At 39.1% G+C, this 15,175-nt stretch overlaps 1 protein-coding gene across 5 annotated transcripts in view; it reads left to right on the top strand.

Moving 5' to 3' along the window:
• Window positions 1-15,175, top strand: part of gria4a (glutamate receptor, ionotropic, AMPA 4a) — a 120,919-nt gene that overhangs the window by 76,080 nt on the left and 29,664 nt on the right. For all 5 annotated transcript variants that reach the window (XR_004655519.1, XM_034864035.1, XM_034864028.1 and 2 more), the window contains exons 14-15: window positions 8,642-8,840; window positions 12,762-13,009. Coding sequence is in view for 4 of the 5 variants with exons in the window: in XM_034864035.1 (XP_034719926.1) it covers window positions 8,642-8,840; window positions 12,762-13,009 (447 nt within the window). In the remaining variant the exon portion in view is untranslated. The remainder of the gene's footprint in view (window positions 1-8,641; window positions 8,841-12,761; window positions 13,010-15,175) is intronic.

Below are 15,175 nucleotides of genomic sequence, written 5' to 3'. Positions count from 1 at the left end.
AGCATAAATATAAAAGGAACACTAGCACTCTAAACCACACATCTATTCAAATTAGATTATTATATAATTATAACATTTATTGTAGGCATTGTTTTCAATTTGTTTTCAAATAGCCTTAAGCTATATAATTATTTTATTATAACACTGTATTAGATAACAATGTAAAAACTTTGGAGCATTTAGCAGCTTAAAAGACAGATATTTCCCTTAGAAGTTGACCAAAAACAAAGCTACTGTAAAAGAGAGTTTATATTGGACAAATATTCACCAGATTGTCACAAACATGATTACAAAGAAATGATAAAAGGAGTCCTCCATGATTGCTGGATGTGTAAAAAAGCAACTGTTTGCCAATAAGTCTGCCATATCAACCTAAAAGTTGATGATATGTCAATGTTCTTTTCCCAGCTTGTTTACGCCGCCCCCAAGTGGCAATTATTTCAGGTTTAATATGGCTCCACAATGGTGGTAGCAGAGGCAGCATCAAGCAGTGGCATACACTAAATTACTCAGTATGATTGAAAGGTTCGGACAAGGTGTCATCCAACCACATCTAAAGGCAAAAGTGTTTGGCCACACTCACATTGAAAAGCCTGCTGTTGTAGTGACAAGAAAAAGCAATGAGTCATATGTGGCAGTGGGCGTAATGCAACACATTTACGGATTGTCGGTTTTGAAAGTTACAAAAGGTATCGGAAGTAAGAAAGGTGTGGGGGGAGAAGGAACGCTCTTAGATGATCTAATACGCACACATAGGTCCTAAGGCCATTCAGGATAAGTTAGTGCTATTGTGTTTATGTAAACGTATTGTCCTAGTTATAAGAAGGCATTGTCCTAATTGACAACGATTCAGATAAGCTGACATGACCAAAAGCATCCTGCCTGAAGAACAACACTTGTCGTCAGTGTCAATGGTTCTGAGGTAAACAAAACAGCGGAGGGAAGCTTAGCTACATTCGAGTCACACTGCTGCACTTACTGTAGATGTTACACACTCTGCACTTTGCATCCATACCCACCACGCTTGTGTTTTTAAATCTGTTACGCTCTGTTAACTCTTTTGTTCTGCCTAAACTGCTGCTCACTGTGAGCATCATCATCATCAGCTGCATTCACCTGTAGCTGCTGATTGTAGTGAGTCACACACTAATCTCTCTACGCATGGGCCTAAGCGTATACTGCAGGGAGTGATGAGGTCTGTCTGACTCGCTTAGACGTCAAACATGTACCAGTACCTCGTATGTATCTACATATAACCATTCCACATGAACTCACTGACTGAAACGCCACAGTAATGATGCAATTTATGATTATTCATGAAGAGGTAGAAAGATATAAAGACCTAATGTTAAAAGAGGGAAATTAACTCATTCATTAAATTTGTGAATGAAGAAATGATATAAGGCTTCAGACCAGATTTTCTGGCATAAAAGCATGTGATGGATGACCCTTCACTGTGACACTGTGCTCTGCATAGACACTAGAACGTGTGCTTAGAAAAGGGTACGTGTCATGCATATCATCATGTAATTTAATCGTTCTGTCCCCTCAGTACATTTACTTTAAGCTCCCTTTCTCTTGTTCACCTTTGGAGGCAGACAATGTCAGCTTGATAACTTTGGTCACATCTGAAATGTGCTTCAGCTAAAACAAAGACAAAGATATCATCAAAAAATGTATTCATGTATGAAAATTTCCTTTAAACAGAAAAAAACAATATTTAACATGTAATTATATTACTACATTAAGGAAATATCACTCTCTTGGTTTATCTGCCCCTTTTTGAGCTGCATAGCAACGTCTACAACACCACACTGAGCCAACTACTCGTAAGGGAGATACATAAAAGAATTGGAGAACATTGCTTGCTACTCTTTCTATACTCAGCCAGAGTTTCAGATCACATCCACAGGGTCTTCATTACAGCGAGTAGCACCCCTCTGTGTGGTGTCCTGTTTTAGGCCAGTAAGGCATGTGTAATTTTACACAAGTGGAGATTTAGTTTCTTTATGCAATTAACAAGTGAATTCTTAATTGCACTTTACAAGGCGAAATGTTAAATAATTGAACAATGTTAAATGCAAGTCAGTTTGTTGGGGTGTCTTGACAGTAAATTAGCTACTGAATTAATACCAATTACCAAATGAGTGGAAATGCAAACTTACGTTACTGGTAGTACTGCACGTACAATGCCTATGTACTACTTTCTTTGCCCTACAGTGTGTGTATATATATATATATATATATATATATATATATGTATATATATATATATATATATATATATATATATATATATATATATATGTGTATGTATATGCTTTGCAGTTTGTCTTGTTGGCTATTTACATTGTATTTGTGTTTTCTTTCTAAATTATATAGATTGTGTCGGCTTAACCTGTGTTGGTTTGACCCTGTATACTGTGTGTGTGTGTGTGTGTGTGTGTGTGTGTGTGTGTGTGTGTGTGTGTGTGTGTGTGTGTGTGTGTGTGTGTGTGTGTGTGTGTGTGTGTGTGTGTGTATGTATGTGTGTGTGTGTGTTTTATAGTTGTGTGTTGTGTATTGAGCAGCTATATAGGTGCATTGGTATTCAGTGTGGGTCCCACTCTCCCTGCTGCAGTCATCCTGCAGTCTGGTAGACACAGTCTAACACACACTCCTATTCAACTCTCCCACTTTTTCTCCCTTCTTACTTGTTCTATAATTTTCCTTTCTTTCTCCCAGCTTTTTATATTCTCTTGTTTGCTGTCTCAAATAGTGCCTGTTCCTGCTGCTTTGTTGTCTAATTATCACCTTAGTTTATTGACATTTTCATAGCTACAAAATTCCAGCACATGTCTGTGTTGTGGCATGTGGGTGCGTGCTCATAATAGTAAACACTTCTTTTCCTGTGAGACACACATGCTCTTGTCTTTTGCAAACACACTGACTTGTGTTTCCTTCACATTTCCAATCAAGCAGATGTAATGGCTGGCAGCAGATGTGAACACATTTACACACGCACACACACACACACAGACACACACACGTCAGAGTGACCTTGAGATGGCAATTGCACCACACACACCTGTCATCTTTTGGCCCAGGCTTTTGGGTTCGTATTGTCGGGGATTGTCCCAGTCACCTTGCAAATGGTGAAAACACAGTGACGGACAGTTAGATGATGGGACTGGAATTTTTAAAAAGTGGAAATGAAAAAATGGCACAAAATAAGTGACAGGTTGTACATTGAAGAAGACCGAGAGTAAGTGCAGGAGAGGGAGAGGGAGGTAAACTGATCACCAGTGAACATCTCAGAGGGATTGAATCTGTCTCTGTCAATAAACATCTGAAATTACAGCTCTTTTTTGTGTTTGTGTGTGTGTGTGTTTTTGTGTGTGTGTGTGTGTGTGTGTGTGTGTGTGTGTGTTTGTGTGTGTCTGTCTGTCTGTCTGTGTCTGCTGCTTGTTGAGGGCACTACAGTGAGTGTGTGTGTGTATGTCAGTGTGTGTTTGTGAGTGTCATATGTAAGAATTGAGCAAATGATCTTGGGTGTGTTGAATAGTTAATGATAGCAACAGATCCAGCTAATGGTTCGACTAACTAACTACAGTGGAGCACTGAGGCTTACTGACTAATTAATGATCTCAAGGTCATTGATTAGAACCCAGTCTCACACACTAACTGTGTTTATAAATGTTACTGGTAAAACCTTTTATAAATCCCGTGAGTAATCTTATCTCTGGGTGTCTTGTACCTTTTCCGATATTTTATTTTATTTGATCTTGCTTTTCATTATCTGCTTCCTGCATCTAATCTTCAATCAGATTTTATTTCATGTGTCTGTTTGCTTTTACTCCCTTTAGTCTGCCTCCATCTACTGTACAACAGTAAAGTCAGTTGATTCACACCTGTTTTCCACTTAAGAGAAAGTTCAAAGACAGGAAAAAGAAACAATGTTTGTCTGTATTTCTATTTGCATCTGTCCTTCTGTCCTTTATTGTGTCCTAATCAAACATCCATGCTTTGCTTTCCCAAAACATCAGACACACTCATAACTATCAGACTCAACATTTGTTAACATGTCAGTCACAATTACTTGAGAAAACATATCTTGTTTGCTCCCCAAACAGATAACAGCAAAAGGTTTAGCATTTCCCGTGTCGGCATATCATAATCAAACAAGGAATTTAGTGTTTAAACAAATGAAGTATTATCAACATTTGCAAATTGTAAGAACTTAACCTAAAAAGAAAAATATGATATCAACTTTATACCATTTTTTTTGGGATCCATACAAAATCAAACTGTAGCTTGTTGAGTGAAAATGTGCATCCAAACATGTAAAAACTACAAACCTATAATTTAAAGCAGTTTCATAAAAAACACCTTTTGTCACTGTCACTATATCCTGACAATACAACATGAATCAGAAAGAAATCATCTGAAAAATCATGTTCCTCTGCCTCCTCATGGTGTGCCTAATGGCATAAGAAAAACAACCAATTAGAGCCAAGCAATCTCTAACACGGTGCCTATGACATTGTGAACCGAGGTCAAATTATGAAACTAGGAAGCGCTGATCAAATATGAATCAAGATTATGTTATTGCATTTTTTTTTTCTAACCTCAAATGTTTTCAGAAACAGAGAAGACAAAGCTGAGCCAAGACCAATCACTGTACACTCCAGCCATTGGACGGTGATTGGTTTTGGCTCCGCTTGGTCACAAACTCTCTCAATTTACAGCTAAACTGTACAATAAAATATGTTTCTCAACATCAATGAAACAGTGTGTCCAATTTTTAATACAGTCAATGTGGAAAACATACTTGTGGACAATGACTATCCAGCTCTGGCTCAGTTTGTTGTTTGTGTCTGCCTGTATTTGTGGGTTTGGATGTGTTGGCATCAATCTACTTTAGCGCTTTAATGTGTTTGTGCGTAGGCCTTTGACTGTGTTTGTATGCTGTTCTCATAGCAAATACCTTAAATGTTTCTTCTACCCAGATGATGGGTATCATGATGATTTGGCCAAACAGCATAGTCTAAGGGAATAAGTTGATGATTAAACGATGGAGAACAGATAGCCTGCCTAAAGTATCAGTAACTTTTGTTCAGATGCAATGGATGAAAATTAACTGAATAGCTCGGAACTGTGTGTGTGTGTGTATTTGTGTGTGTGTGTGCGTGCGTGCGTGCGAGCGTGCATGCTTGTTTGAGAGACAGATATAGAGAGAGTCAAAGAGAGAGAGAGGGGGAACAGCTTGCCATTAATCTTTCACACAGAGGATTGGGGAGGCAATCTGTTTGCTATCATAGATGATACATGACCTGCTATAGAATGATTCGCCTGTTGCATACCAACACACATGACACAACTCCACACACAGGCAGCACACTACACATATTTACTCTGCCACCAATACTCTTGCACACTCACACTGACTTGTCGGATATAGAATCAAGTATGTCTGTCCCAAAGCTCACCCATGTACACCATCATGCACTAAACAGGAAAAGGAACTAAATACAGTTTATGTGCATATATGAACACACACACACACACACACACACACACACACGTACAAATAAATCAAGTACAATACATTTAGAAAGAGACAAGCTGTACATCATGTTGTACTCAACCAATCTGTTTTTCTTCCCTCTGTAGGGTGGTTGTCTATTATGTGTATGTCTCTGCATTCTGAGATACAGAGCCATTTTAGATGTCCTTTCTTCAATCAGCCAAGTACAATACACCCTCATCTAATTATACTATGTGGTTACTCTAATATGATTGTTTGCACTACAATTTATTTAATAAGCATCAGTTTTTGCTCTAAAACCTTTACCTGAACTAGACAAGAAAGAAAGACGCTGTCAAAAATGCGCTGCATACGTTCACCTGCTAGAGGCAAATCTATGGACCTAAGATTTAAATCTGTCAAACAAATAAAACCATACAGCTAAATAAGCACTTTAGTGTTGATGAACAACCTAAAAGATGTGTTTTTAGCTGCACTAAGGAATTATGATTATTCAAAGGTGTTAGCAGGAGTCTGATTTTTTAAATTTACAAAAAACAGTTTAACAGGTCTGAATAATGTGGTTTGGGTTATAATAACCACTTGTTATTTGTGTGTGTGTGTGTGTGTGTGTGTGTGTGGGGGGGGGGGGATTTTATTTGGGTTTTGTTTATGTGTTTGCGTTTTATATATATATATATATTTTTTAATGTGTGGTTGCCGCCAAGATTCAGTACAAAATCGAACTTTTCTCTGCCACCTCAAAATCAGGGACATTAAATAAGTTGATTTTCACAGCTGAACAGTTGGCTGTTTGGAATGTGCTTTGCCACTACAGAGTCTGTCCTCCTTCGGCATCAGTCCAAAAGCTTAAAAAAATAGTGTGTACATTCTAGCTGTATTTGTGTGGGCTTCTTCCTGGAACCAAAATTCCCTCATCATAACACATATGTTTTAGGTAGTAAGTATACTAACAACCCTCATTTAAAAAAGGAAACATTAATGTTGGTTCACAGGCTAGTTATGTACAGTTATTAGCTGTTCAGCTGTAACCCATTAAACCGCTTGTAAATGCACTGTACCTGTAAATGTCACTTGAGTCCAGTTAGATGCTGGTGTGGGCCTTATTTTTTAATTGGCACCAGCTGAGACAATAAAGCAACATTTCCCCAAAGACCTTTATCCCACCTAATACTAATAAACTACAATAAGGGGTGGCTAAATGGGATTTCAGATTAATTTAGATGGATTCTTTATGTGTTAAAGTCACTAAAAATGACAATATACACAAATAAATGAATGTCCCTGTCCTCAAGCTGCACAGGGTTTACGAGATAGAAGCCACATTTTGGTAATGACATCATTGTTAACATACTGAGCATAATGATGCACAGTGAAGAAGTGCACTGCTCTTGGACCTCTCAACCCCCCCCATCCCCCCTGCTCAAATGTGTGCTCAAATCACACAGTCACTCCATCAGGTCAGATTAAAATGCTGTCACAGTTAGTTTACCAAGCAACCAATCAGATTGCATGCCACTGTTGGCCTCTGCAGGAGACCATATAGAACCCTTTAAAACGAGTTTCTAAATTCAAATCCATGTTCCTGAACCCATCTTGTCTATTGTCATTATTTTCAGTGCAAAACTATATTAATCTTTCCATCATGATGTCTGACCTGGTTGAATTTATTTTTTTCTCCTAATAAGTATAAAACAAAACCTAAGAGCTCTTTGTCAGAATAATCCATCACAGTGTACACCAGGTTCATTAATTCAGGTAAACAGATCAATGCCTCAAGGACACATGCTATCAATTTATATTTGTGCGTGTCTGTATGAGGATTAAGAGGTGTGCTGGCTTTCGAACAGGAGCAGAATGCTGAGTTGCTCCAAAAGGTGACAATTAATGCCCAGTCAGGCGTCGATGCACCTCTCAGCTCTCTCACTCCTCTTTTCTCACTTCAGCATGCACTCCTTAAAACCGGAACTCGTATATCACTGCTTTGACGTCAGAGTGGTATCACCACCTAACAGCAACCTGTCTGAGAAATGTTGGGCCTTATTTTATGATCGTGTGTAAGGGGATACAAATGTCACCCAAATTGTGTCAAAGAGGCTATAATCAAGTAAATAAATAATAATATAAAATGATAATCTAGTGTTGTGGCATCTTTCAGCTCAATGTTTTCTTTTGTTTTGTTACATTACTGTTATCTGTCATAGCATTAAATTACATATTTTGAGCAAAATACAAGATAAAGTAGCCCTAAATGAAAACAGTCAATTTAACTATTTGAGAAAATGTTTAATCACTGTCATCTGGAAATGAGCTCACACACTTTTGCATGACTGAAGGTGATTTAAAGAGACACATTTGGACTTACTGACTGTAAACAATAGGGAAGGATTCATATTGACAGTGAATGTTCCTTTGAGCTAAACTTTTTAGCATAGATGAGGCAAGACCTGAAAGTGAAATGCTACAAAACATGTTCCATTTTATTTTCTGTTAATGTGATGGCGTAACATTTTGCTACCTTCTCCTATCTTTCTTTCCTTTTCTCTAATGTGCTCACTCTCACCTACTCTCTTTTGCTCTACTCAGTGTAAACAAGTTTGTGCAAACAAAATGAATTGCCACTTACTTTGATGCTTGAGCTCACAACTGGTAGATAAACAGAGTAAACATGGAGAAAGAGAAAAGAGAGAATGACGATGAGAGAGATGGAGGAGCACCTAGATTAAAATGTGTTTCATGGAGCTTCTGTTATTGTCAGTGCTGATTTGGTTCGAGGGTTGAAAGACATTTGGCAGTAATGCTATGCACACATTAGTGTCAGAAAATGCTTTGTAAAACGACAGTGGGTTGTGTTGTAAATCTCTGACTGAGAAACTAAGCTTAATTATGTTTCCTTCTCTGTTTTTTCTCTCTATTTTTTCCATTCCTTTAACTTAATCTTTTTCTTCATCATCCTCCTACTCATCCCCCTAATTTCTCATGTACAAATCTTTCCTTTATCTCCCCAAACTTGCCCTCCTCCTTTCTAACCTTCTGCATCTTTCCACCTCTTACTGCTTACTCCCCTCTTTCGTTTGTGTCTCTCTACCTCGCCTCCGTCTGTCTTCTCTCCAGGTCTCTGTCCGGACGGATTGTTGGAGGTGTGTGGTGGTTCTTCACTCTTATCATCATCTCCTCTTACACAGCCAACCTGGCTGCTTTCCTCACTGTGGAGAGGATGGTCTCCCCCATAGAGAGTGCAGAGGACTTGGCCAAACAGACTGAGATAGCCTACGGGACACTGGACTCAGGCTCTACTAAGGAGTTCTTCAGGGTATGGACTCCACACACTCTGCTCATTTATTTGAATGCTTTAAGAGGTTTAATTCAGTTGATTTGCTAATGAGCTGAAAAGCCAGAAAGTCTCAGATGACATGCTGATCTTGCATTTAATGCTGGTATTAAAAACCCAAGCAGTACTTACAAACACTGAATGTAAACATACTATTGTATTACATTTGTTGTGTGCTTTATTCTCTTCTAAAAAGCTGTTATATGAATGTGATGGATCCCGCCCATGTGTTCCTCAGTGGTAAAGAACACCATTCTACTATACTTTACAAAAGTCATCACATTTTACAATAAAGACAAACAACACAATCTAAAAGTTACTTGTGAAAAAATTTGGAAGCAGTGAGAGGAAGCAAATGTAAGGGAGGTGTTTTCTCACTTATTGAAGCCAGACAAACGCAAAGCAGCAGAATTTGTCTCTGACTGTAGGCGGGACAAGGATAAGTGACTAATAACAGTGTAAACTGATTTACAATAGTCCCGGTGGGAGGAGAGGAATGAACGGATGACTTTCTCCTGATCTTAAATTAGGAGTGGCTTACATTCTCGGAAATAAAGCTACGCTGAAAGGCCTGGCTTTCACTTTCCAGCTAATTTGTTTCTAAAACTAGAAAAGTTTAGAAACATTCAAACATGATTACAATGGAACAATGTTGAACGAATTGAATAACTTCTCTACCCTGTCAAATAAAGCAATGATAAGTATAATAATCATAATCATAATAATAAACAGTAAAAAGAAGTTAGGTAGAGGAGGTCTCGGTGGACATAATATTCTACAGTTAGCTGTTTCAGTAAAACAGTAAGCAGGAAATGATAGCGGAGGGAAGTGATAGACCAGCTGTGGCTTCATCCATTGACCTATTAATCTATGTGGATTCCAAATATACATAACTACTCATCAACACATACATAGATGCACACAAGCACACGATGCTGATGAAGACAGCTTTTTATCTCCAGACATGGGCAAAACACCAGAGTCACCACATGTACAATAACAAATTTGCGCTGTCATGAAGTCATGTTCTGGAGGAAAATTCTGAATTGGTTATGTGCTCATGCATTTTGTGTGTGTGTATACCAATTTACAGTTATGCTTTGTAAAGATGTGTGCACTAGTATGTGTGTCTTTTGGGGATGTGGTGGAGGGGTAGGTTGTAGCAGACAGTTTGTGCTTCTGTGAGCTGATCTGGCATAATCAACATAACGAGCAGGCTGAAATCTGTGAAGGGTGAAAAAGCAATTTGCTCTCCCACAGCTGAGGGGGATTCGCCACCACCATTAATTATCTGAATGTGTGTGTATATTTTTATGGGGACGTAAAGCATGTTTGGTATGTATGCATATACAGCCACATATTGTATGCACAGTGTGTGCATGTGAGTGTTTGTGTTGCTCTTCTTTTGCAGAGCAAGTGTGTGTTTGTGTGTGTGTGTTTGTGTGTTTAATGTATGTTCAAAAGGGCCTGAAGGTGACTTGCAGCATACATTTCCTCCTTCAGCCTCACTCATTGTAAAAGAATCTGGAAAGAGTCACACCGCATTGTCACACATCCATCCCTCCAAGGCCAGATGCTGCTTTATACGTGCACAGCCATCATCACTGTCTCTCCCTCTCTCAGCCTCACACTCTCAACACACACACACACACACACACACACACACACACACACACACACACACACACACACACACACACACACATGTGCACGCACACATACAAACAGACAGACACACTCAGGCAGATACAAGTACATACAGACAAAAGCAACACACATACAAGCGCATACATATTTAGCTGCGGCCAGATGGAGAAAGCGGTGGATAGAAAATGTTAGAGATAAGTAATAGATGGATGAATGGATTAAACTTGAGGAATGAGGATGATGAAGGGATGACAAAGGCTCAAGGTGTAAAGAAGTTGATGATGAGAAGTTTTTTTTTTAAAATCTACAATAGTAGACAGAGTGAGACATAAAAAGAGAGAGAATGGAGAGACAGGGGGTAGAATGGAGTAAAGAGGGGCCTGCTGGTCATCATAGATGTGAGTGACATTATTATGGGATAGTTGTCCGTCACGCACTAGTGACAAACTCACACGCGTCCCCACACAATCCCCCGGGCGCTGATTTCGGTGGCTGAGGCTGTGGCTTGTCGCTTGCAGAGTGACAGAATAACACTTAATCACCAGGAGAGAAAGAGTAGAAAGAAGCAGGATGTTTGTGGAGGGTGACAGTTTGACTCCTCTGCTTGTTATTTTCACTTTTGAGTACACACTGTTTGCTCACACACATGAGAACACAATACATTCATTCATACACATACTGTATAGGCTGGTGCACAGAACTGCACACACACACACACATTCATATGCATGGTATATACACAGTATAATACAATCAATTGCATCACAGCAGGCAGATATGCCCTCTGAAAATATCTTCTGTTAGAACAGATTTCCGAATTCATTACTGCACAACCGGATTAGTCACTGAATATGCCACTATTCAAGTCATAAACTCATTTAAAGTAAGACTGATGCGTGACTTGTCAAGGGAGATGTAGTGTTACATTTTAAATGTCGTTTTAAATGTCATTATGTGCCAGAGGATAAAAATGAAAGATGGAAGACACAGCCCTCAATCAGCAGTGTAATTTTATTCAAGGACTATATGTGTGGTCATATCAGCCTCATCATACATAATAAGAAACTGGAGTAATAAATGAAATACAGTAAAATCATACAATATAGTAATATACTTTGTTGTCCAATCTCTGTACAGTACTGTTGTTTCTATTGTAACCTTATGGAATAAGCACTCATGAACAGCATTGAGTGTCATTGTGTTAATGTAATGAGTAACATTGTTTTCATGACCTTAGCACTTTATATCTCAGATTCATCCTATTTGTCTCAGTCAGCACGTTATGTTGATTTAACTAATCAAATCTGTGGTTTGAGGAGCGGCTCACACTTCATCAGGCTTCAATGAGGTGTGAATGGACACCCAGAAGGAGACACAGAGCAAGGATGTGATAACAATAACACAGCATACTTAAATGATAAGGCTGGCGCTGTTTCTTAGGCTCAACACTTCCTACAAAAAGCCGGTAATTTGTTTCGCTGTACATTTGAGTTTCCCGACCCTGTCTGTGGCTCTCAGATCCAATCACATTTGTTTCTATTGAAGACGCAAATCCTTTTAAAGAGCTCACGTTTGTAAAGTTTTGCAAACATGTCGGGTGGGTAGTTTGTAGCAAACAATTTAATAAGGGGTATAGTTTATTTGTAGGTGAATATTGACAGTGGCGGAATAATACACATTATGCTATTGATTCAAAATAAACTACAGTAGCCACGTTCTTGGTAATGAAGGAACATGACGCCCAGTGCAACAGAGTGGCCACTGATTTGTATTTATAGTGTTTTCACTAGAGTGGAGATCATGTGAATAAGCTACTTGGATACACAGGCAATACCTAGTTTTACCTTCAGTGAACTGTGCTGACAGTTTTGTCAAATTGCCTGAATCTTGTTTTACAGGTTCACTTGAATGCAAACTGCTACTAAGGTTCAGTCAAATTGCACAAAGTGCAAAATGTTACTCTATGTTCTTTGCTTGTGAGACCTTACCCATCCACCCTGTTTTTCCTTATCTACACCTGTCAAAGACGTAGGTAGTCTAGGCGTGGCTGCCTTTCTCTCAATCTCTCTTTTCCTCAAATGAAATTATTTGTAAGCTGTCTGGCCTACATGGTCACTCTTCCCTTGGTAGTCTTCTCCTTACTGGACTATAAAAAAAAAATCATCTGCGAAAATACCCTGGACTTGGATTTTAGCAAGATGATGCCCATTCATTTTACATCTGCTCTCTCCTCTTCTTCCCCCTCCTCCACCCCAGAGGTCCAAAATAGCCGTATACGAGAAGATGTGGTCTTACATGAAGTCTGCCGAACCGACTGTCTTCACCAAAACCACAGCGGAGGGCGTGGCGAGGGTCCGCAAGTCCAAGGGGAAGTACGCTTTCCTCTTGGAGTCCACCATGAATGAATACACGGAGCAGCGCAAGCCTTGTGACACCATGAAAGTCGGGGGGAACCTGGACTCCAAAGGATATGGGATTGCTACACCAAAAGGCTCACAGTTAAGGTGGGTGGAATAGGGTAACAATAGGAGACAGTAACAAAGCTGATACTGTCCTATTGCTGCAATATTCCACCTACCCTGCTGTGCCTTTTATACTACACCTATAGATTAACCTGTCACTGCTGTCAGGTGAAAATCACCCACACAAATTTACAAATTGAGTTACACTTGACTGGTATTTGTATATTGATTGTTTTTCACAAGTACTAAATTAACTGGAAAGATTATGGCACCAGTACAATGTATGTATTGTCGTAAACTCCGAAAGCACAGTTATAGGTTTTCACCCAGCAGCAGCGATATAGATAAGTATGTTGACTATTCAAATTATGTTTCATCACGTCTTAGATGCTTTATTCTTTAATTTTCATTTTTTTCTGTCTGTCCGTACTTTTTCTCAATCTTCTCTGCCACCTCTCTGTTAATTTAGGGCTTCTTTGCTCCATTTCTGTGTCCTCTGTCACTGTCATTTTTCTGTTCCTTTATGCTCACATCCCCTCTTTTTTTCATTTTTTAACCACTGTTTTTCCGCAGGGCCACCTTGCAGGTAACGTTGTACATTTGTCTGTTGTCCCGTCTCTTTGTTCCTCTCATCCTCTAAGATCGTCATGATGGTGATGCTGACCATAATTGTTACAAATATTATTGTAGGAGAGATGTATTAAATGAATATGACCGGTAGGAGAGGCAGAACCTCAGACTGCTGCCGCTTCATCCAGAGCCACAAGGGGGAATTCATAGAGGAACAGGAGACAAAAAGTGAGAAACAGCAAAGTAGAGGGGCCTGGCCAGTGGGGGACTAGAAATTAAACATAATACAGGATCACACACCGAAAATACTGGGTCTGAAAGAAAATTAAAATAGCCTTTTAATTCTACACAAACTTACTTCAAAAAATAACATTAATGTAATTGGAAATCACCTAATTAAATCCAGACCAAAGAGTAATCAGTAATTTATGTTAAAGAATGCACATGGGTGTGTAAACATTAATAAAGACAGAATAAGCTGGAGGAAATTAATGAGAAAGTGAGTGAGTTTAAGTCCTAAAGTTGGTCAGTTTGTTTTGATTTTCCCTCAGCAGACACTTGTTTATCTGGCTTATTAACTTGAGTTTACAGTAATCATCCCAGTAGTTTTCACTCAAGTATATTGTCAATGCAAATCATTTATTTGCAGGGGACTGTGACAGCAGTATAGTGAGGCTTTGTCTCACCATGTCACAAATGCCTGCTAAGGGGAGAATAATTGACTAAATTCAGCAACGCTGGACCACTTGCACTCTGTTCTCTTCCTCCTTCTCTCTCTGTCAGCATTTCATTTTTGCCTTATGAATGGCAAAACACAAACAGCACATCAGCCTTACATCCTGCACTATAACTTTCCCCTGTGTGTGTGGCGCAAAGAAGTCCCACTGTAGTTTATCCCTTGTTATGTGCAGTACACAAAGGTTTTTTCGTTTATGAGGGAAAAGTGACAGACAGTGGGTGGATAGGTCCCTTTTTTAAGCCCCCATCAAGAACACATTTCTGGGACTATCCACCGTTGTCTCTGGCTTCTCTCAATCAGCGGAAACCCGATCTACCAGGTGCACACATGTGGAATGAAAGTGTGCACGTCAGATGAGCCTGCCTCTCCTCTCGGTGCACTAATCACAGTGCTTATTTGACCTTTATGATGTTAATTAGGAGAGTGAATACCCTGATGATTGAAATGAATGTCAGGAATGCATGCTTTCTGAAGTATAGGTGCTCTTGATATGATTATTGATATGTGATTGTTATTATCCTGACTGACAAATTGTCAAAATGTTTGAACTGTTTTCATCCATCCCTCTTACTTTGAAGAGATTGGTCATTGCTTGTCGTTTAGATCACCTCAGAGAACACTGTCTCTCTCTAAATCTCTTTACTATCTTTACTCTAAGAGCGAAACCTATAGAGCTTGTCTTTTTACTCTTACTTTCATAATGTTTCCTGAACTGACAACCTTTCAGTCACAAGCCAGAATCTTGCATCTAACAACCAACTCTGAGACCTCCAGATAGCCAGTTGTGCAGACAAAGGGGCAGACTAAAAAACAAGCAGGCAGCGACCTTTTTGTAGAGATTTTCCCTGCTGATTACAGCATATCACAAACAAAAGAGCAGTGAGCAGAGGCTGTTAGCA

This window comes from Etheostoma cragini, chromosome 3, assembly GCF_013103735.1.
Source record: "Etheostoma cragini isolate CJK2018 chromosome 3, CSU_Ecrag_1.0, whole genome shotgun sequence".
Classification (NCBI taxonomy): Eukaryota; Metazoa; Chordata; class Actinopteri; order Perciformes; family Percidae; genus Etheostoma; species Etheostoma cragini.
The sequence above is the reverse complement of the archived record's forward strand: the minus strand, read 5'-3'. Positions and strand labels throughout refer to the sequence as shown.